General features: G+C 33.0%; 1 protein-coding gene across 1 annotated transcript in view; it reads right to left on the bottom strand.

The window, feature by feature from the left end:
* Positions 1 to 201: 201 nt before the first annotated feature.
* The window catches only part of LOC118189316 (uncharacterized), a 181,376-nt gene continuing 160,046 nt past the window's right edge, over positions 202 to 21,531 (bottom strand). Inside the window, exons 4-5 of the mRNA XM_035359897.2 lie at positions 15,729 to 15,749; positions 202 to 3,479 (exon numbers count right to left, since the gene is read on the bottom strand). Coding sequence (XP_035215788.1) covers positions 3,358 to 3,479; positions 15,729 to 15,749 — 143 coding nt within the window. The 3' untranslated portion in view covers positions 202 to 3,357. The remainder of the gene's footprint in view (positions 3,480 to 15,728; positions 15,750 to 21,531) is intronic.

Genomic DNA, 21,531 nt, shown 5'->3' with positions numbered 1-21,531 from the left:
GGCGTCCAAAACAAAACTAGCAGGTTGCTGTAGCAGGGTTGGTCGCCAAATTTTCGCCAAAAAATCGCCAAGTTACCATAATGTAAATATTCACCGTGATTTAATCACACATGTATTCACAGATATCAGAAAAATATTTTAAATATATGTCATTAGCTGAGATTAAGGAAATGCTTATTCAATTTAAAATATTTCGAGAAATAACAGGAAGTAACATTATAAAACATCATTTATTTCACTCAACATGTTAAAGAAAATAGTACAGTAAAAACACTATATACAGACAAAAATCCATTGATATGTATAACATTAAAGCAACAAGGTGAGCAGAATTTCGTGTATCATACTTACTAAATAATGAAAATATTGCCACTAGTCGTATTGTGATATTGCAACAGTTATTACACGTCAAAGTTACATTTCAGTAATTCGGTTTATTTACTCTGCCTTATAAACTGTTTAGTTTCTTAATATAACAAGAAAAAGCACATTTTGATTGTATAAAGATGTCTCCATAAATATTAAATGCACATTTAAGTTTTATTCATGACACTTAGCAAGACACCATTACATTATAATATATAAGAAAAATTATTTATTGTGTTATAAATGGAGATAATGTTTACCATTTATGTAAAATTATAGAACAGAAAATAGTAAATTATATATAGATGTATAGGATGTCTCAGAATAAAGTCCTTCACCAGTGGTCGAATGACAAGATCGTTGAGGATTGGTAGCTCGAACCAATCGAATTCAAATCTCGGCTGCAAGCTAGTTATATGGAAGTTTTGTGTTTTACGTCAGATATTTTCATTTAGAAAACCTTTCGCTGAGATATAATTACTCTTAGAATGATGGCCCTAGTATCCTTGCTGTAATTCAAATAATCTAAACCTATTGTAGAATAAAATCATGAGATACCAGGCATGCAATCTGCAGTTGAAGATAAGTAAAAGCAGAATATCAGCCAAAAAATGCAGAAGCAAAATGCTGTCCGATGAACCTACGTCAAGATGGTTCATCTAACAGCATTTTTCTTCTGCATTTTTGAATGATGGCCCTAGCATCTTTGCTGTAATTCTTGCTTGTAGAATTTAACCTGCTTGTAGAATTAAGAATTGAAGAATTGCTTGTACTGTGCTTGTAGAATTAAAACCTATTCTAGGATAAAATCATGAAATATCAGGCATGCGTTCTGCAGCTGAAGATACGTAAAACCAGAATATCAGCAAAAAAATTCAGAAGCAAAATGCTTTCCAATGAACCTACATGAAGATGCGCTTAGTTAATGTGCTATGGACTGTTGAAGACCAAGGAGAATGGGAGCTACTTCTGTCCCCTCTTGTCACTCTCCTACGAAGAATTCTGGCATTACTTAATCATCCAGAATTTCGTTCATGCATTCTCGTAGGACGTTAGCCATTGGATCCTCAGCATTATTGTCGTCTTCGAACACATCCATCATGATGATATGCTGCTTCTGGTGCTCTAGAGTTCCGCGTTTCGAACCGTTTTGTAGTGTTTATATTGTAGAGACATTAGGTAAATACTAAATAATTTGATACTGATACTAAATAATTTGATAAATTTTTGATACTGAGAGACGTGGAAAATTAGCAGTGTCTTCGCCGGGACTCGAACCACGGAACTCTCGAATACGCTCTAAGCGTGCTGACCACTACACCACGAAGGCATGCTCAGAAGGCAGGAGAAATACGTTATAATGTATATATGTACAAAGCTCTTCTTATTGTTTTTGTAACCTTTTATATAATAAAGGATTACACTTTTCACTCGAAATTTTGTAACTTTACATACTGCATTATCGAATTAATTGTCAATGATAAACTTGGCATTTTTTCTCTCAATCATAAAATATGATGAACCTTATTGTCCTATCTTTCACCTGCTAATTTTCACGCACAATGTACTTGTATGCATCTGCCAATAAATTTTCAAGGATATTCTTTGATTATCTTGTAAGGATTATGTTAATTTTATTAACAGTTAAATTTTAAGTTCCTTTCCTATCTATTCTTAACTTCAACTTACCACTTCCGGCAAGAACGTAGTTTTAGAATCACAAAATAGATAATGAGGAAGAGCGGTATTTAAACGCGAAGTTCTTCGGTCTTTGAGAGAGAAATACCAGGTATTCTGGCTGCACGCGTCCGCCTTTTTACTCTCGTAAGCTATTATCACGTTCGGCCGTACTTTAGGCCCTTGATAGCTTCGCAGTCTATTAAAGGTAAGGGTTCAACTCTGTTGAAATTTTGATAGCTTCGGCTATACCGCTTTAGTTTAGATTAGTTTAGGTTAATTCTTAGTATCTTAAGTTCAAGCCGAAGTGTCGGGTTTTTTGTACATTCCAAGACGGAGTTTTGTTAAACTTCAGTTGGAATAATAAAGGTTTAGTTTACTCTTCTATCTTGTTGTTTCCTGTCACACGTACACAAGCGATTATTCGCTTGTTTCTTCTTAAGATTCTTCACTTCCAACAGTAACTTAGAATCACACAGTGAGGAACTCTACAATCTTCTACCACAGAATGCACTATCAGCGTTTGGCTAATTTATTCTGCCATCCCATATAAAAAGGTAACTTTTGCATCCACTTGCTGTTGATGTTGAATATTTCATAACTGGTAAATAATGCGTTTCTCAGGATATCCTCATATGAAATTATTTTGCTTATCTTCGACCATAGAGCTCATGTCTCGCCTCTGGCAAATTTATTCTGAAACACCCTAAATGTATGTATATATGCAATTAATAAACATTTAAAACAATTTTTACACAACACAAATATGTACACTTGCAATAGATATTATACGGTGCTTTTAGAGAAAAACATTCACAAGGAAGAATATATTTGGCTAATGCAGTCAATAGACAATAAAAAGAAATATGATAATTAGAGGTAAAATAATACATTTTCGAATGATAATTTTATTTCGCTTTTGTATGATTATTATTAACTTGTATTTTATATGTGCAATAATAAATCCCTTCTTTCTTTCTTTTCTTTTCTTTGTTGATCTTGAGGTAACCTTGACACTAAAACAACGCATTTTAATTAGATCAAAAAGTCAAATCAGTAAAAATTTTCTAAAATTTGTTACAACGTAAGCGATTGTTTCTTAATGAAACATCCAAAGCATTAACCCATTTTTACGATCTGAATTTCATTTAACTTCCAAAATGAAGCTTTAAAAATTCCATTTCTTCTTATAGCCAACAAATGTTATGTGATTAAGTTATTACATCTGCATTGCATTCTTGACTGCTATTTAAATTTAATGAATGTTCGAATGATTTTAATTTAATTTCACACCAAGAGAAGATAATTTTGTAATCAAGTATTCCACTGAAACATCACAAGCTGCTGAGTTACAATTAAATTTATTATGAATAACTCAAGATAACCAATTTGTAAATGCAATCTTGATGTAGATGATGACCATCCGTCCGGAGATCCTGAAAGAAAATATAAATTACATTAATTTCAATTTAATGTATCTCAATTTAATATATTAAATTTTTAAAGTAAATATATATATTAGCAATACAGTTTTCCAAAAGCTATGAGTCACTTCTAATTAGAACTTTTCTCGAATTAAGCTAAGGCCCACCAGCGGCCGAGCGGTAAAGTCGCTGAACACTGGTAGTTCGGTCCGAGGTTCGAATCCCGCGAACGGGCTGGCTGCATGGGTGTTTTCGTGGTTTTCCCCATGTGTAACGTGTATACGAGCCAGTTTCCCTTGGAAAGTCCTCCACGAAAGGCATCCCTCCTCTTAGGCAGATAGCCCTAGTGTGCTTTGCCATAATTAAATACACCAACACACCGAATTAAGCTAAACAATTTTATGGATTTTGCTTGGAGGGTTTCCGTATTTTTTGTGCCATTTGCGTGCGTTGCGCTTCTCACTGACTAAGTAGCTAAAGGCTACTTAGTTCGGGCACCACTTGTAGAGTCATTAGGTTAATTGGAAAAGATGAAAAAATATGCACCCTCCTTCACCGGGAATCGAACCACGGACCTCTGGAATACCAGCCCAGCGTGCTACCGTTACACCACGAAGCACGCTAGGGAAGTGGGAGAAATATCTTATAACTCTACATACCTCAGTTTAGGTACACAGCTTAGTATACTGTGCATAATAATTTAAGGAACCTACTCAACCCCGTAAAATAAAACTTTCAGTCAAACATTATGCTTAAAATATTTAAAAGCGTAAATCCACAAAACCATGTATTTTAAATAATTCAGTTCCGTATATTTTAAAGTGCTTCATAATTTTGTAGCATAAATTTATGTCAATAATAAAAATATTTTAGATCATCATCATGACAGGTGGCCACACTGCTCACTATGTAGGCCGATGCCTAAATTTCAAGAATTATCCACGTTAACTCTTTGGTTACGTTCGATTTGCAGTTCCTTTCATTTAATTGTTCAAAACTCCGATCCACTGAATTCCATCTCAGCCGTTAACTTCCCTGTAAACGTTTTTTTTTTCAGCATTATCATATCTCATTCGGATAATGTAAGCCATCGAATTCATTACTTTAATTTGTATAAATTTTAAGATATCAGGTTGTCTATATATCTTGTAAAACTCAAAACTGTATACCATCCTCCAAACATTATTTTCATTTATATGAAGAAATGTAGCCCGTAGAATGTTTCTTTCAAAATTTTCTATACGCCTCTCCTCCACATTTGTTATAGCTCATGTCTCAGTGTATAATGTGGTCTGGGCAAGGTTAAAAACGTCGCTTTTGTTGTAAGAAATATAGATCTGGAAAATCTATTTAACCCATAGAAAGTCTTATTTGCTAGAATTAGTCATTACTGGATTTCGAGGGATAATCTATTATCAACAGTAATAATAGAGCCCAAGTAGACAAAACTCTTCACAGTTTCAAGTTTATAGAAATTTTTTTCAAGATAAGGAGCTTGAGTTTCTAGTTTTCGAGAGAGACATACAGTTTTCTTTCTCCTCATTTATAATTAATCCCATTCGATTTGCCGCCAACTTAAGGGCAAGGAAAGCCTCCCTCGGAGTAAGAAGGGACCTGAAAATCCAATTGTCATCATCAGCATACGCTGTAGTTGCACGGATCTAGAAAACGTATGCGCCAATGATGCTTGAATTATGAATAAGTCTCTTAATGGCTACACTAAAAAGTACACAAGAGAGATAATCTCTCTGTCACACTAAATATACCATGATTTTCTGAAGAAGATTTTACCTCACACTTAGTATCTTTCAAATAAGTGTGTTTAGTTTAATACGAATAGAAGACATATAAAAATCATTCATAGTCTCAAGATAAAAATTTCTATCTATACTATCAAAAGCAGACGTAAAATAAATAAAGGGATAAGGAGTCTCAAAATTAAATCGCATTAAATTTCATTGATTGTTCATAAATCTGTCGCCGTCGCATAAATGGTACTTAGTTGACCTTCCAGCACAAAATTCATGTTGCTTTCTTAGTTAGTGAATAAGCGTATAGCAGTAGCATTAAAACAAAATTCTGGTTAAAACTTTATAAGTAATACAAAGAAAACTTATGTCGCCCAGACGATAAAGTGGTTAGAAGAGCCCGGAGAGGATGTTAGTAAATGTATAGTATCTGTGCGGCATGGGGCACTCTAAATATGCTGCGAGCCGAAAGTCCTCGCATGTGGTTTGGTGGAAGGGGAGAGAGGGGTGGGAGACCTCCAGACCACACCCCGGGATGCTTTCCTTCAGAATTAGGGTGGAAAACCGAAGTCCAGCCTATCTTTGCAGTAGCCTCTGGCAACCCAAAGATGTAGACACGACGACAACAACCAGCCAACTTATCCCGCGACAATTAGTACAAATCATCGGACCTCTTTCTAGTGAATTGGTCATAAAATAGTAATATTCCTGTCAGTTGGCATATTCTCGAAGGTCCAAATGTCAACTAATTAATTCAAATATGTGCTTTAGCATGGTAATTCCACAATTTCCTAATAGTTCCGCTGAAATATGTTCATAACCATAAGCTTTCTTAACTTTTGAATTCTTAATTGCATCCTTAATTCCTTCCCTGGCTGGTGTTGCAACTTCTGTATTTATGTTATATTCGAAAACACCAGGAGCGTCATCTTCAGAATTATCATTAAAAGGTTGATTAAAATGTTTACGTAATCATTTTAAAATACTCTATTTATAGGCTAAAATGTCACCAAATTTATTTTTACAGAGACTAGTTATCTATTTCACAGAGACTAGTTATGCATTCGTAAATAAATCTTCAAAAATCCTTTTGTTTATTCTAAATAATTTCTTCTTCTTTAATATGAGTCTATTGTAATCCTTTGCGTTATTTCATGTATTTGCCTGTATCATACTTTTATATGCATTATGAAACCATTCTTTACATGTTTCTTAGCCACTTTACCGATCACAATATTGCGAACAGTACAAATACTATCCTTAATAAGTTTCCATTTATTTTCTATAGTACCATCAGAACTTCCTCAGAATCTACCGATTTTCTAATTTTCTATACATCCAATCTAATATTATTATTTTTAAGCTTCTTATAGTCAAATAATCCTCTTTAAGCCACTTCAACAAACTTATTTGCATATGAGATTATTAACCTGACTTAAATTATCAAGAAGGGATCAAAATACATATTAGCCCCACGATATGGTCCCACATCCATCAAGTTTGAATAACAGCATCAATAAACATGATCAATATGTATACGTGACCCACGGAGCTCGCAAAGGGGCCTTATGAGTACTTTTATGTGAGAAAGACGTGCTTCCTATAATCGTACTATTTGAAGTGGTAAAAATCTACCAAAATAGTCCATTAATATTAGTTTTGACTAAAACCTCATGTTACAAATTTAAATGCCTTTTCTCTACCACATTAGCAATCCTCCCATAACGATCTTTACGCATTATTTTGGACATATTTTGTCTAAATTATCCTAGAAAGTTTCCTTCCCTTCATCCATCTTAACTTCGAGAAGGATGTAAGCATATATAACACTAGAATTAACACTTTCGCATCGGTAGAGGCTAAAATATGTTTCACTCAAACACCTAAAATGCTCGTATGTATGTATTTTTATTAGTATGGATTTCTTCCCCACATTCCAAGTAGAATGATACGGCGCTAACAATAACCTACTTAAGTAAAGCGAAAGATTTTCTATTGGTATCTTCATGCGCTTTCACTCCTGCATTGCGTTTTCCCTAAGGATAGGATTGCAACTTCGGGAATCAATAGCCAAACACTGACGCGAAGTAAAGGAGAAGGAAGGGATATTCAAACAATAGAACTACTTTTAGTGGCTTCAAAAGAATCATTGAGGAACTCACGACCCATATCATTGAGGAACTCACGACCTTAACTCAAGATCTGACGATCGCCTACACAAACATGCCAATGCAGTTGCCAGTCAAAGACTAATCGGTCAAGTTAAAGGAAATTCCATCCCGAAATTGTACTGTGACAGAGCCATATCGACTATTATAACCAGACTTAGGACAAAACACTTAAAAGGGATGAGGATTTCTGCAAACGGACAACGTAGTTACACTAACATTTGTCCTCATTGCCCAGATGACATCCCACTGTCTTGCCATCACATCTTCAGCTGCCCGGCAGTCCAGGCCAGAGTGTTTGACATCGGCATTGAAGACCCAGTGAACCTACTTTATACTGATAGAGCTGCCGAGGCTGCAAAAGCTGTCTTCGACAGCTTCGAAGCTATATAATTGCACTTTGTCATAGACACGCCATCATCATCATCAAAAGAATCATTAACATGTCATTTAAAAACTCCTAAAAGCAATGAGCCATGCACTAACCTGATTTGGGAAAGCACCAGGTAGAACATAATTCAGGCGTTTGGGAGACCTGCTGGTGTCTGAACGGTCCGGCGATGCGAAAGAGTTAAATAGCATTTCTTGAATTCTAATTTTACACAGTGTCGATTTTGCTTTAAAATCCAAAATCTGATACGCCAAAAATTTACGGTTTTATTATAAGCATTCTTTTGTTTAAAAAAAAATCTGCTCTCTCTATATGTTCTTTTAAGGTGACATCTGTAAAAAGAACAGTATGATTTCTTTTATTCAAAATACCACTGCTAATCCACCCAGCCTTTAGAAACCAATCATATAAAATGTATACTGGTTCCACTGCAGAGATATTAGGTATATTTTTTGAAGCAGGAGGACTGAAAAATTAGCAACGCATTCGCCGGGAATCGAACCGAGAACTTATCAATTACGCGCTGAGCGTGGAGACCGTTGCACCACGAAGGCTCGCTAAGAAGACGGGAGAAATACCTTATGCGACTATTGCAGGAGTAAATGGAAAACCTTCTTTTGATGAAGAGACAAGATATTCCGATTAAACAGGTCTCATAGCCTTATTTCGTTTACCGAGTAGCTTCTGTAACGTCATGCTCGATTTTTCTTCACAAGATTTATACATGGTAAGGGCGTTAACTCTATGCCCAGTCGCCAGCCTGAATTCTCAGGCCTCCTCATTTATCTGTCTTCATCAGGCTGGGGTGCCCAGATGTACCCCAGGCACCTTGGATTTCTGTGACAGTAGCCTTTTATGACACTTTGGGTCATGGAGGTAAGAAAGGAGGGAGTGGCCAAATCGGCATTAGAAGTGAAGCACTGCTCCGAAGCTTCGGTCACTAGATGGGGTGTTTTTTGTTTACATTCAGAAGCTCTCTTGACAGAGCTCTGATAGTATTTCGACACACGACAGTTCCATACAAATCGAAAAACGGGACACTTCCGCATAAAAGAAACATTCCTAGTATGATGGATAATAGCAATTTGTATAATTTAGCGACATTTACGCAAAAATCACATCTTGGTTATTTTTCGATAACTAACAGTAGCGATTTTGATTATGACTTTGTTTCATAAAATTCTAAGCTGCTGAACTATAAAAATACATATTCTATCGAAAACGTTATGCTTAAAGAATGAAAAATACTTCACCGTACCTTTAAAATTGTATACATGTTTCGATACCCTTAATACAGTATTCGCTACTTTTATTTTATGTTCCAGACACCAAAATGTTTTAAATAAAATACATTTTTTCACATCCACATATTATTGTAACATGTACTTTTTAAAATTAGTGTAAATTACTTTACTGGAAAAATATAGTGAATGCACAGAAATTAAAGATTTTCCCATGCCGGAAATGAAAAATATGAAATATGTATGGGTATATATGCATGTGCTTCTAAAAATCATGTATTTGCCTTTAACAAAATACGTAAATATTTATTAAATTATTTATAAAAGTATTTGAAATGAAGGATCTATTCATTCATAAATAACTGTGAAGAAATCTAATTATTAAATTTATCTAAATTTATAATGATTATAAATATTATCTAAATATATAATAACCTTAACATTGAATTGTAAACATAAATTGACATCCTGTTGACAAATACGTTATAAAACTATTTAAGCAAGAATTGTTCGTACTGGAAAGCAATCTGTTAAAAGGTATTGTAAAGTAATTTCTATGAGATGCGTATTTAAGAAAGTAATAAAGAAGAGTTTTGGAATATGTATTGTTGAAATTAAGGGTAAAAAAAATCTAATAAGTATAATTAAAAGAATTATTCCCCTTACATTTTATAATAAGTCAGTTACAAGTTTTAAATAATATTTAAACAATAATCCTTATTTTATTCCCTTTCAGAAATATTCAGAGAAAGTTAAGTACTATTTAAAATATTCCGCTATCAAATTAAAAGGTGCTCTAATTTCGATTTAAAAGATGCCTTAGAAGCTAAAAAATTATGTAATACTTGAGAAAGTATTTTAGGAAGAAGCTCTATAAATAGAAAAGTAATAATGCATAATTTTAATAATACAATAAACTTTAATTTTAATTTTTGTAATACTTAATCGAATCAAATCGAATTACCTTAAATTTTTTTTCGGTTAATCTTTGGATTATGGTAATTTGGCGATTTTTTGGCCAACATTTTGCCCTGCCACAGCAACCTGTTTTTTTTTTTTTTTTTTTTTTTTTTTTTTTTTTTTTTTTAGGGGGGAATGCCATTTTTGTTTTTACGAAGTAAAGGCATTTATTTTTTTATTTATTTATTTTTTTATTTATTTTATTTTATTTTTTTTTACTCAACATTTTGGTCCAACAATCTGCTAGCCGAATTACGCTTATGCCAGAACTTTTATGGAGCAAAAGTGCTTATTCATGACGCAGATTAAGTGCGAAATTGGGAGAAAGTGCAGAATCGCCCACTGCTTGCCGCGTTCTTAAGAATTGCATATACACGGTATACATGCACACGTCGACCTATTTTCACTTCAAAAATATCACAGAATTGCGCACACTCTTGGCATTGCGCACACTCTTGACTTTATCCATATACACTGCTAAACTCCTAGCTAGTAAACTTTATCGCCTTACCAAAATGTCGCCAAACTACCTGTTACCGTTTTCCAAAGATTAGCCTTTTTACTTCCTTGTACGAAGTAAAAAGGAAGTATTGTAATCGCGGAAAGTTTCAGGCAGCATATTTCAACGAAAATATCCATTTTGACCGTTATCGAATGCAATTTAACGATGTTTTTGCCTGATATCTGTACGCAAGGACAGAATAAAATACTCTTTTCCTCCAAAAAATTATAAAACTGCTTTAAAATGAATTCTGAAGAGACTTTTTCGTGGCGTCTCTACGAACGTATATACGTATCTCGCATAACTCAAAAACGAGTAGCCCCAGAACGATGAAATTTTGTATATAGGACTGCTATAACATGTAGATGTGCACCTCGTATTTGGGTTGCAATGGGCCGCACCAAACGTATATAAATATATTTATATATATATCCACTCTGTTACCCGGCTCAGTGATCTCAGTTTCTTTACTCTTATATGTTTGTAAATTGTACATTTTTTGCTTTAAAAATGATTGAATTATGTTTTTTTTTTTGTTTTGTTTTTTTTTATCTTCCGGTTAAGGATTTTATGCTTTTAGTAAATCTGTGTGCAATATTTTTAGAATTATCAGCAATTTTAAAGTTGTTTAAATGCCGCTAAGCCTGTTTTTAATGGCGGCCATTGATGTTTACATTTGAAACAGGAGACTAGTGGATTTGTTGCCTATCTAGAGAAACTTAGCTTCGCAACAACAAAGATAACGCATTCATTTATTATTGCCAATTAAATCATGCTTAATTCTTTCTGGAATTTTTTCGAGGAAATAAGTTTTTGAGATGTACTTCTTAATTTTTAATATAGATATTTTGAGTTTTTATGTATTTTTGCCTTCTCGCGAAGTCAGAACTGAATTAATTAAATGAGAAATACTCAATCGTCTGTTAAAAACTGTTTCTTTTTTGTTTTGTTTGCTTAATTTCTTTTATACATCATTCTAGCTTTATTATAGTATTTGAATAGAACATGTGGCAAAGATTAGATAATTCTATTCTTTACATGATATAAATTGTGTGCATTATGAGTTATAATATGAACGAAATATATACGTTAACTGTTATATAATTATTGGATTATATAACAGTTAACTTAGTTTCCGTTATATAATTATTATATAAGTTAACTGTTATATATTTATTAATACTGTTAAGTGAAACTAGCGCCAGAGTGTCGCTATGGTAAACAAATACTAGAGTGAATTTTAGAGAATGCATTTATTCTATAGTGGTTTATGCGCTGTCGGCGAAGTAGATTTAATTCAATCCAATAAGTTTAAATGAAATGCAAGAAAAAATGCGTATAGTTTAATATTCCAATACAAGGAAGTCATGTGGTGTACACATCAGATTTTTTTCTAATGTAATTAACGAAAACTTGTGAGAATATTTCAAATTAAACCATTCTGAGCAAACTGTTTTTTGAAAAGTATAGCATTTAATTCCGTTCAGAATGAAATGTTGTTTAATAATGTATTCTTTTCAAATACTTAGGATTCTGAATTTTGTCCTAAGTATTGTAGAGAAATTGTAGAGAAAGAAAATATATACATTTATATGCATATTTACGACGTAATTACAAAATAATTACATCCATTCGTGTCAAAACCCATTGAACTCAATGGTAAATTACGCGCCACTCCATCTAATTTCCTACCTCCATGCTTTGCATCTATTACTTATCAGGTTGCCTTACCGCTTAGGTGAAGTGTTTGATATATTTAGCTGTTAAAATGTAAAGAAATGTTAATTATTTAAAGAATTTTACCATTATTTTACAGGATTATGAAGAAATAGTAGGTAAGCGCAGAAAAGTTTCTAATTCACACAAAAAGTACATATCACATTTAATTTTCTAATGGAAATTTTCTAAAATGGCACAAAACATTATTTAACCAGTGTTATTTATTTACTTATTACATTTTATTAAGCATGAAATAAAAGAAATAAAATCAGCATGTTTTATACCTGAAGGAAGATGTTGGGGATTTCAAATTAAATTAACATGGACTGTTTTTACTGATTACCAGTTATTCTGAATCTATTATGCATTTGAAAAAAAGGAATTACTGTCATAATGTTAAATGAAGAGTAGAAATAATAATTTCAAGTAGGTTATGCCTTACTTTATCAGCAAACGTATTTTCAGCTTTAAAGTTATTAGTAAAGCTTACAAAAAAATATGTTATTCGATTAAAAACTCCATTCAAATTAAAAACTTCATACAAATTCATTCTATTGATCTTTAACTGAAACCTATCCTGCATATTTTATAAAAGAAGTTCATGTAATACACTTCCAAATATTAAGAATCTAAGCAAAGGAAATAAATATACATTTCATGTTTAATTATGTGACATTGAGAGAAGGTGATTTATTCCAACTATTTGTCACTTTTTGACTGTGCACAAACTATACAATACTGTACTTTCTGCAAATACTCTGAGTCTGATACTATAACCGCCGATAACATCGCGGCAAAAACATCGCGGACGAAAACGTCGCGGAGAAAACAACGGCAAGGCTAAAACGTCGTACTACAAAATATCGTGGTAGAAAACATCGCAGTTCTAAAACATCGCGGTACAAAATATCGTCCTCGAAAATTAAAGTGGTTCAAAAACTTCGCAGTTTAAAACATCGTCGTCGAAAATATCGTGGTAAAAAAATAAAGTATCTACAAATCATCGCATGGCGATAACATCGCACACATGCTTTTTTCAGGTTTTAATAATTGTAAATGGATATTCCCATAATGATTAGTGAGCGCAAGATGTAAAGAAAGATAATTTTTACTTTCATATTCTTTTATTAACTAATAAATTTTTGCTGAAAAATCAAGAAGGAAACTTAAGCATAGAAAATTAAATGCAACTTATAGGTTATACTTTTCATGAAAAATTACCAGTAAAAACCTTACAAAATGATTTATTAATGGCCTTTATTAGTTAACTCGGTCGGTTTAAAATTTTATTAAGTGATATATGTTGCAATAAGTTTCTATGCTTAAGTTTCATTTTTATTTTCTCAGCAAAACATTATTGATTAATAAAAATTATGAAAGTAAAAATTATCTTTCTTTCCATCTTGCGCTCACAAATCATTACGGGAATATCCATTTATAGTTATTAAAGCCTGAAAAAGTATGTTTGCGATGTTATCGTCATGCGATGATTTGAAGATACTTTATTTTTTTACCACGATATTTTCGACGACGATGTTTTTAAACTGCGAAGTATTTGAACCGCTTTATTTTCGACGACGATATTTTGTACCACGATATTTTAGAACTGCAATGTTTTCTCTTTGCGATGTTTTCTCCCACGATGTTTTGTAGCACGACGTTTTCGCCTTGCGTTGTTTTCTCTGCGAAGTTTTCGTCCGCGATGTTTTTGCTGCGATGTTTTCGGCTGTAACCGGTCTAATTACATGTAGTTCTAGTTAGCTTCAAGCCATGAGATATTTAAATTTTTATTTCATATTTTAAGTATGTTCTTTATATGTAGGTCTGAGTATTATGAGACTATTTATAACTCAATCTAAGCTCTTTGCTGTCTACATTGATAATTTCATTTTCTGAGATAATAATTTTATGATAAAATATGCAAATATCTTCGCCGGAGTATTCTCTTAAGGCTTAAAGCATATACAACTTCTCTTTAATAATTCGTTTTCAAATAGGCGAATAACTGCATGCTCGGCAATAAAAAGCATTATCAAAATTACGTTAAAATGCCGATTTTCAAAGTAATCTGAAATTAGAAATAATTTTAAAAGCTCCTATTTTATGAGCATAAACTGAAATCTCAAGTTTATGAAAATAAATATTAAGAGAAATTTTTTGGAAGAATTTCATAAAAAAGCAAAATAATTTATTTATTCAAATTTATTGCTAAACTGCAATTTAGAATGTAAAATTTAATTGGAAGAGATATTGGCACAACATAAAGAAACGATCCCATCACCACAAAAATTTCAGTAGAAGTACACATCTACAAGTTATGCAAATTACTGCATTTGAAAGCCAATCAGACTTTGCGCATGAGGGATATAAGCATTGAAATAATAGGCATTAATTCTGGTGGCGTCTCTGCTTTAATATACAGATTTTCAGCCATTTCCAAGTCTGCTGAATGAAAAAGGCAAGGTAGAGCCATTCAAATATCTCCGTACGCACTTACCTTATAATTCTGTGTATGTGTCCAAAGTTGAAACACTGATTGAATAGAGCTTCGAAAAGAGTGCTGAAACGAGCATTGTTGTCAACTGACCGCTGAGATGCGGAGAAAAAAAGAATACAGACTCTCAGTTTGCCTAGATTATCGGTGAGCCCGATCTGAGCACACCTTGGGTTCGCCGTTTGATTTTAAGCAAGAGTTCAAGGTAAAAATTTAAAACTAATATAGAATAAGGAGATTAGCATACAGCCAAAAAAATAACATAGAAATTTCTTTTCAAACAATTCCTTTCATACCCTAAAAAAATCTTGAAGCTTTCTTTGAAAAATGAGGGTATATGGACTGGTTTGTGTTGAGCTGCCACCTGCTATAAATAAAAAAGGTTCAGAGTAACCTATAGTAACCTATAAATCTTTTTCCATTCAATTTTTCTGTGCTTACAGAAGGAAATATTTAGGTGTGTCCGGACCGGACACACTGTGCCGCAAAGGATTAATCTTCCGTATACTTTGTTAGTCTTTCCGCCGTATCGCGGAAACCAACACTGTCCAAAGGCCTCCTTGTCATTGAAGCGTGTTGCCAGGTATATTTCCCAGAGGAGTTATTGGCATGATGCGACGTGTTTGTTATATGTCCTTTGGTTCTCGAAGAAATGTAGATAGTTTCATGTTTAGCTGGCCAAGAAGTCAATGTTCTGCATCAAACAAAAGTTCATGTAAGACGGACTGAAGATTCTAACAAGAATTTTAGTTTCAAGTGGACTAGTACAGCCCTCAAATCAAAGCCTAACCTTTGTAGACACAAGGAGTGTTGCTATTATGTTCTTGTTAGGTTTTCTCTCTTCTTCGATTAGGTAATCTGATTATCCGAATGTTTTAAAGTCATAGACTTCGCACTTATTTTGTCTTTTTACAAATTTAATGAAATTATTTCTATCAGCCAAGTAAATACATATTTGTGTTTAACAATAATGCGGCTTTTAATCATACAGGGCTAATCATACAGCATAAGAAATTAAATTAATGAAAAGTCTCTTACCTATTCGAGGTCCCTGTATACCTGCAAATAAAAAATATGTACGTGTTATTTCGAATTATTATTCTTACAATTATCATAGAGTTTTACTGCAATTTTAAAGCATTTTTATGCTGTATTAAAAACACTTTGTTACATTACGGACCATGATTTTAAATAATCAGAATGTATTATCTTTTAAAACAAAATCTTAAAAATTTTTATGTAGAGTTATAGATATTTTCTTGATGCTACTAAAATAGATAGTTTTATTTTTTAACTACGTTTTTAAACTAGTTTTTAGTAGGTGTAAAATGCCATTTTTCCCAGTTTCCCGTTCTCCCTCAAATTAAAGATAGTATTAATTATGAAATTCAAAATAAATTTCAAACAATTATATACTATATTCCTGAGAACTAACAGATAGTGTAGAAAAGCGAAACAAAAATAAGTCAAGAAAACCTATATTGATATTTTCAGCTAAAAGTTTATAAAATTATTATTTAAATTAACTAGTTATTTATAATTTGAGCCTTTACTGCAACTTCGTTTCCGTTTTCTCACCAAAAATGTAAAGGAGTTAGAGAGTATTTAAGCTGACGTCTGAGGTTTTGGTATTGTGAGATATCCCTGCTTCCGATTTCTCTTTAGCGAGATAACTGCACCGAGAGATTCCCAAAGTCACGTGCCTTAGGACTCATTTCTTCATCGAGCTGGCAAAATTACGCTTTAGCTTACTAGCTCCGTAGATATGTATATAAGCTGAAGTTTAAATTGAAAGACAGAGAGCGTATTTCAGCCTCTCGAAGCCACGTTGCTTTAGTTCTGCCATTCCTGTAATTATTGCGTTATTTGCTGCCAACGTTTAAAATGTTACGCCGGTTAGACTTTTAGGTCAATTTAGATTTATATATAATTTGTCATCTTTGATTACTAGCCTAATAATGCGCTTTAATATATATTTGGCTATTACTTTAATTTTACCGCTACACGTTTTGGATGTTTTGTTAAGCACAAGACGTGCTGCTATTTTCAAGTTCTGTTTTAATAAGAAGATTATTTAAAAACAAATTCAAGACGTTGTATTTAATTTCAGACACAGCCATGATTCGCTTTACGTATATTAAGAGTTTGGATCTAGTTTATTTTCTTAAAGAAAGCCTAAATGTACAGCCTCAGACGTTTTAAAATTCTAACTTTTCCCAATAACTTTATTTATAATTTTTCGCTTTGATTATAGAGTATTACATGGATGCTTTGAGTTCATACAAATTATTGCATGCTTAATTGATTTTGTGTCGTATACAAAAGGTTAAGTTATAATGACTACCTTACTAATTTGAAGATTGATTTTAAAAATATTTATAATTAAGATTTCTCTCGGGATTAATTTTACGGTAAATAATTTACTGGTCTTTATTTTATGCTACACATCCGCTTAGAATATACAACCTGTTGCTTAAATATGCATGTTGCTTAAATATCCATAGCGATTTAAATACAAAATGAAATTACTTTTCTTAAATCAAAACCTCCCAAATCTATCTTAAAGTTAGTTACCCTTTAGTGAGAAGAAAATCAATCTTAAAATTGCATTTATTGTCCGTAAAGAGTCTTCTGCAAAGTGAACTTTGAAATATTGAAAAAGAAAACTCTACTGGTTTATTATCTTATCACTAACTTACTTGGATAGCTATATACTTGGAATCTCAAGTTGTCAAGTAGAAGGGTAATCTATCAAGAATGATTAATGACCACTTTAGAACTTCATGACAACAAATTAATGTATTTCCGAATGCGTAAACGAATGCGATGAATACAAGAACCTCATGCTAACTTTGATAATTATTATTCATCATCGCGACGAAAACTCCTCAAAAGAAAATCATGGTAATTAAAAATACAAAGTCAAACTCGCACTTATAACTGGTTAAAAGATCAAGAAATTAGTACTATTTTTTGCCTTATCAATTTTAATGCCTGACATACGAAAGGTGAATAAATTATTGTTATTATCCATGCGGCTTCGTTAATGTTGGGAAATATATTAAGAAGGGTTTCAACATTTAAATCTTTCAACACCGTAAAAACGATATAGCGGTTAGCGTTGCTGACTGCCGTGCCGAAGGGTCCGGGTTCGAATCCCGGAGAAATCATGGATGTTTGTAAATGTATAATGCTTGTGCGGCATGGGAGGGCACTCTAAATAATTCGGCTAGCCAAAACTCCTCCAGAAATAAGTAGTTAGGGAAGAGGGGTGGGAGACGCTCGGACCCGTCCCACCGGAGCGTTCTCCAGCAAAACCGGGGGTGGAACTGAGCTAAATCGCACTGTCACCTGTAAAGTGTTCAAGGCACTTGCGCATCTTGCGCTCTTTGCTACAAGATTTTCGTGGGCTTGGTGACAAGTGACAAGTGAGCATTAGTCAACAACAACAACAAATATGGCAGACATTCTTGCGAAGAAAGGTTCTGAAGAACCATTACCAGTTACCAATTCATTAACATATCTTGAACCAATTCTATTAGAAGACATGCAGACAGACAAATTTGGCTCGTTCCCCCGAATCATCCCTGGTATCAAGCTGATTGTCCTGGAAGATTTCTTGATATTGATTGCGGTAGATGTGTTCAGACAGCACTTTCTTGATTCTTCAGTGGACAGCTGAAAGGACTTACTTTTGAGAAGGGTCTCAAGATGCACCCAATTTGTTCTAAATGTCAAAATGCACCGGCATCACCGGCACATATCCTTGAGTGCATGGAGTTGTCTCTTGAAGACCTTTACAAGTCTCTTAAGCTTATTTTCGATTTTTTGAAGGTGAATGGACTCGTGGACCTCGTCTACTATATTCCTAGACATGAAGATAAGTGACAACAACAACGAAGAATCTTACCACAAAATTGCCAGATATTTTACTGCAGCATTAGAAATCGCGAAATGTTTGAAGTCTTTTTTATCAACAGCATTCAAATATTCTTTTAGGAGTTCTAATAATAGAAAAAAACAGTCTGTAAGTTTTGAATAAAATAATGGATTTTTAAATAGCCTAGTCATTGCTTACCGTTTGAATAATGTTTATTATCACTGTTTTCGTGCATTTGTTATTTCATTTATGAACTTTGTACTTCAATATCTGCTTTCCTTACGATAGGATTCCTGCGTGTCAACTCTTGAAATACATACAAATGGAAATATGTCACTGCAAAATTTAAAATTGGACAAAAAGTGAAATTTTAGATTGGTATGGATTTTAAATAAAACTTCATCCGTTTTGAGAGCGACCAAACATTTTATAACAATGGAAGGAACAATAAGGAACATTTTTCCTCATACCTTTCAAAATACGTCCATCATTAGAATGGTCAATTTTAATCAAATATTTCTTCGAGCTTTAAGATTACTTTAAAATCCCGAAAGACATTTATGTATGTGAACAAATATCTTCATTCGGTTTCTTTTTTACCGCTCTTTTTAATTCGAAAATATAGGATGAGTTATTTAAAGAAAATTTTATAAATCCGTACAGTTTAGCATCAAATTTATTATGCATAATATTCAAAGGAATGAGACATCTGTTTAGAGAGCAGTAGAACATATATTGCACTGTTATCAACATGATAGAAATGCGCTTAGCCGTAAAATAACTAAAGAGCTCTAAATAAACCTCTAACTAGCAGTAAAAGAACTAATTATTAACTAACGTAAAATAAGTAACCTAACTTTCTTTCTATGTAAAGTAAAATAAAAAGTGAAATAAAAAGTGAAATAAATGTTTAAATGAAAGAACGAAGATTTTAAAAGTTTGTAGAGACATAAGGATTTATTTTTTGGAAGCAACAGAGACTGAAAAATTAGAAATGCCTTCGCCGGGAATCGAATCTCCTACCTCTGAAATACACGCCCAGCGTGCAGACCACCACACCACGAAGGCATTCTAAGAAGGCGGGAGAAATACCTTATATACTCCCCTTTTTAAAGGGCGACTGGGGTTTTTAGGGGACCCAATCGCCAAATACTGGATGAGGAGAAACTTCATCCAACACACTGTTAGTTCGGGCGCACTGTAGAGACATTAGGTATTTTTTGGGAACAGGAAAGATGAAAAATTAGCAACTCTTTCGCCGAGAATCGAACCGCGGACCTCTCAATTATGCGCTGAGCGTGCGGACCACTACACCACGAAGGCTCGTTAAGAAGGAAGGAGAAATACCTTATAAGTTAAAGATTCTCTAATAAAAATATCATATTCAAGGTCACTGAAAATTATATTGCAAAGAAAATGAGTAGAGATAGTACATCTGCCTTCCACTATATGTACCGTATTGATGAGTGCAAACATAGTATGTATTTCGTCACGTAAGCGTTGTTGTAGCTTGGACTACGCGATTACGCATTTTATTACGCAAAGATTTGCATACAACATTGAGGTAAAATTCTTGTTCATTTTTTAATAAAAGCGTAACAAAAGCTTTTTCACATATTTTGAACGTATTTTAATCATAAGTGGTTGTTTCATTAATGTTTTAACACTAGGTCTGAAAAAAAGATTTTAAAAAGTTATTGTATTGTTCAATATTCGAGCATCTCTTTCTCTGATAATTAATGAAATTTATATACTAACGGATTAATATTTAAGAAACATATCTAAATGATTCATACAATTTAAGAAAGGGATAAACTAATATAGAGTTTCAAAACAAAGAACGAATGGTTTAAGGTAAGATTAGCGAAAACTATGCGCTGTTTTATTGGAACATCGTTATTATTTTTACGAGAAACACAGAAGGAATTATAGTGATTTATGTATAGAACAGAATATTAGGTCGAAAACTGACAGAGAATTACAGGTAAAAATTATTTAGGTTTCCAAATAACCGAAACTTGTAATTTTGTCCCAATTTTTTACTTCATTTTGAGTCGCAAAACAAATAATTTACTTCTTTTTATTAATCTCCCACTATTAGCTCACACTCTTCCTATATCTTGTTCAAATTTTCAATCGTTAGTAAAATACTTTTATTCATCCACTCAAGTTCAAATACATTTTTTGAACTATTTATATCACGCAAAAACATCGTTAAATTGCATTCGATAGCTGTCAAAATGGATATTTTCGTTGAAATAGGCTGCCTGAAACTTTTCGCGATTACAATACTTCCTTTTTACTTCGTACAAGGAAGTAAAAACACTAAGCGTTTTAATTCAAATCTTAAAAAAGTTTCTATTTATTGATGCCCAACACGCACGTTTATTAAAAAGGAGTTGCAATTTTGATCGAGTTGGATTACCACTCTCAAGTCTCGTGGAGGCTTAAATACCACTAACCTTTTCTGGACATAATTTAGTATTCCATGCCTAGTATGTATCTATGTTAAATCTTTATTTAAAACTTCCTTTTCTACAAATTCTTTGGTTAAAAAATAATTCTGGAAAAATGCAAGGAAATAATTTCAAAATTTTTTAAAATCAATTATATTTAGAACATTCACTTCAAGTTAAAACTAACCTCGGGTTATCAAGGTTTTAATTATACAATTCAATTGCTAAATGATCTTTGTAAATTCTTAATAAAACATGAGAACTAAAATTTGTTTTTCCTTAATCACAGAGTTGAAATTTGGCTTTAATTTAAAACTTTTAGATTTTTATCTTTTATGTTTCTATTTTTTATTTTATTGGTGGTGTAATAGTATTTAATTATGGCAACGCACACTAGGGGTATCTGCCTAAAGGGAGGGATGCCTTCGTGGAGGACTTTCTAAGGGAAACTGGCTCGTATACATGTTACACCTGAGGAAATCCACGAAAACACCCACGCAGTCAG

The sequence above is a fragment of the Stegodyphus dumicola genome, chromosome 5 (genome assembly GCF_044657685.1).
Source record: "Stegodyphus dumicola isolate Sdum_Otavi_A_Nest chromosome 5, ASM4465768v1".
NCBI lineage: Eukaryota > Metazoa > Arthropoda > Arachnida > Araneae > Eresidae > Stegodyphus > Stegodyphus dumicola.
The sequence above is the reverse complement of the archived record's forward strand: the minus strand, read 5'-3'. Positions and strand labels throughout refer to the sequence as shown.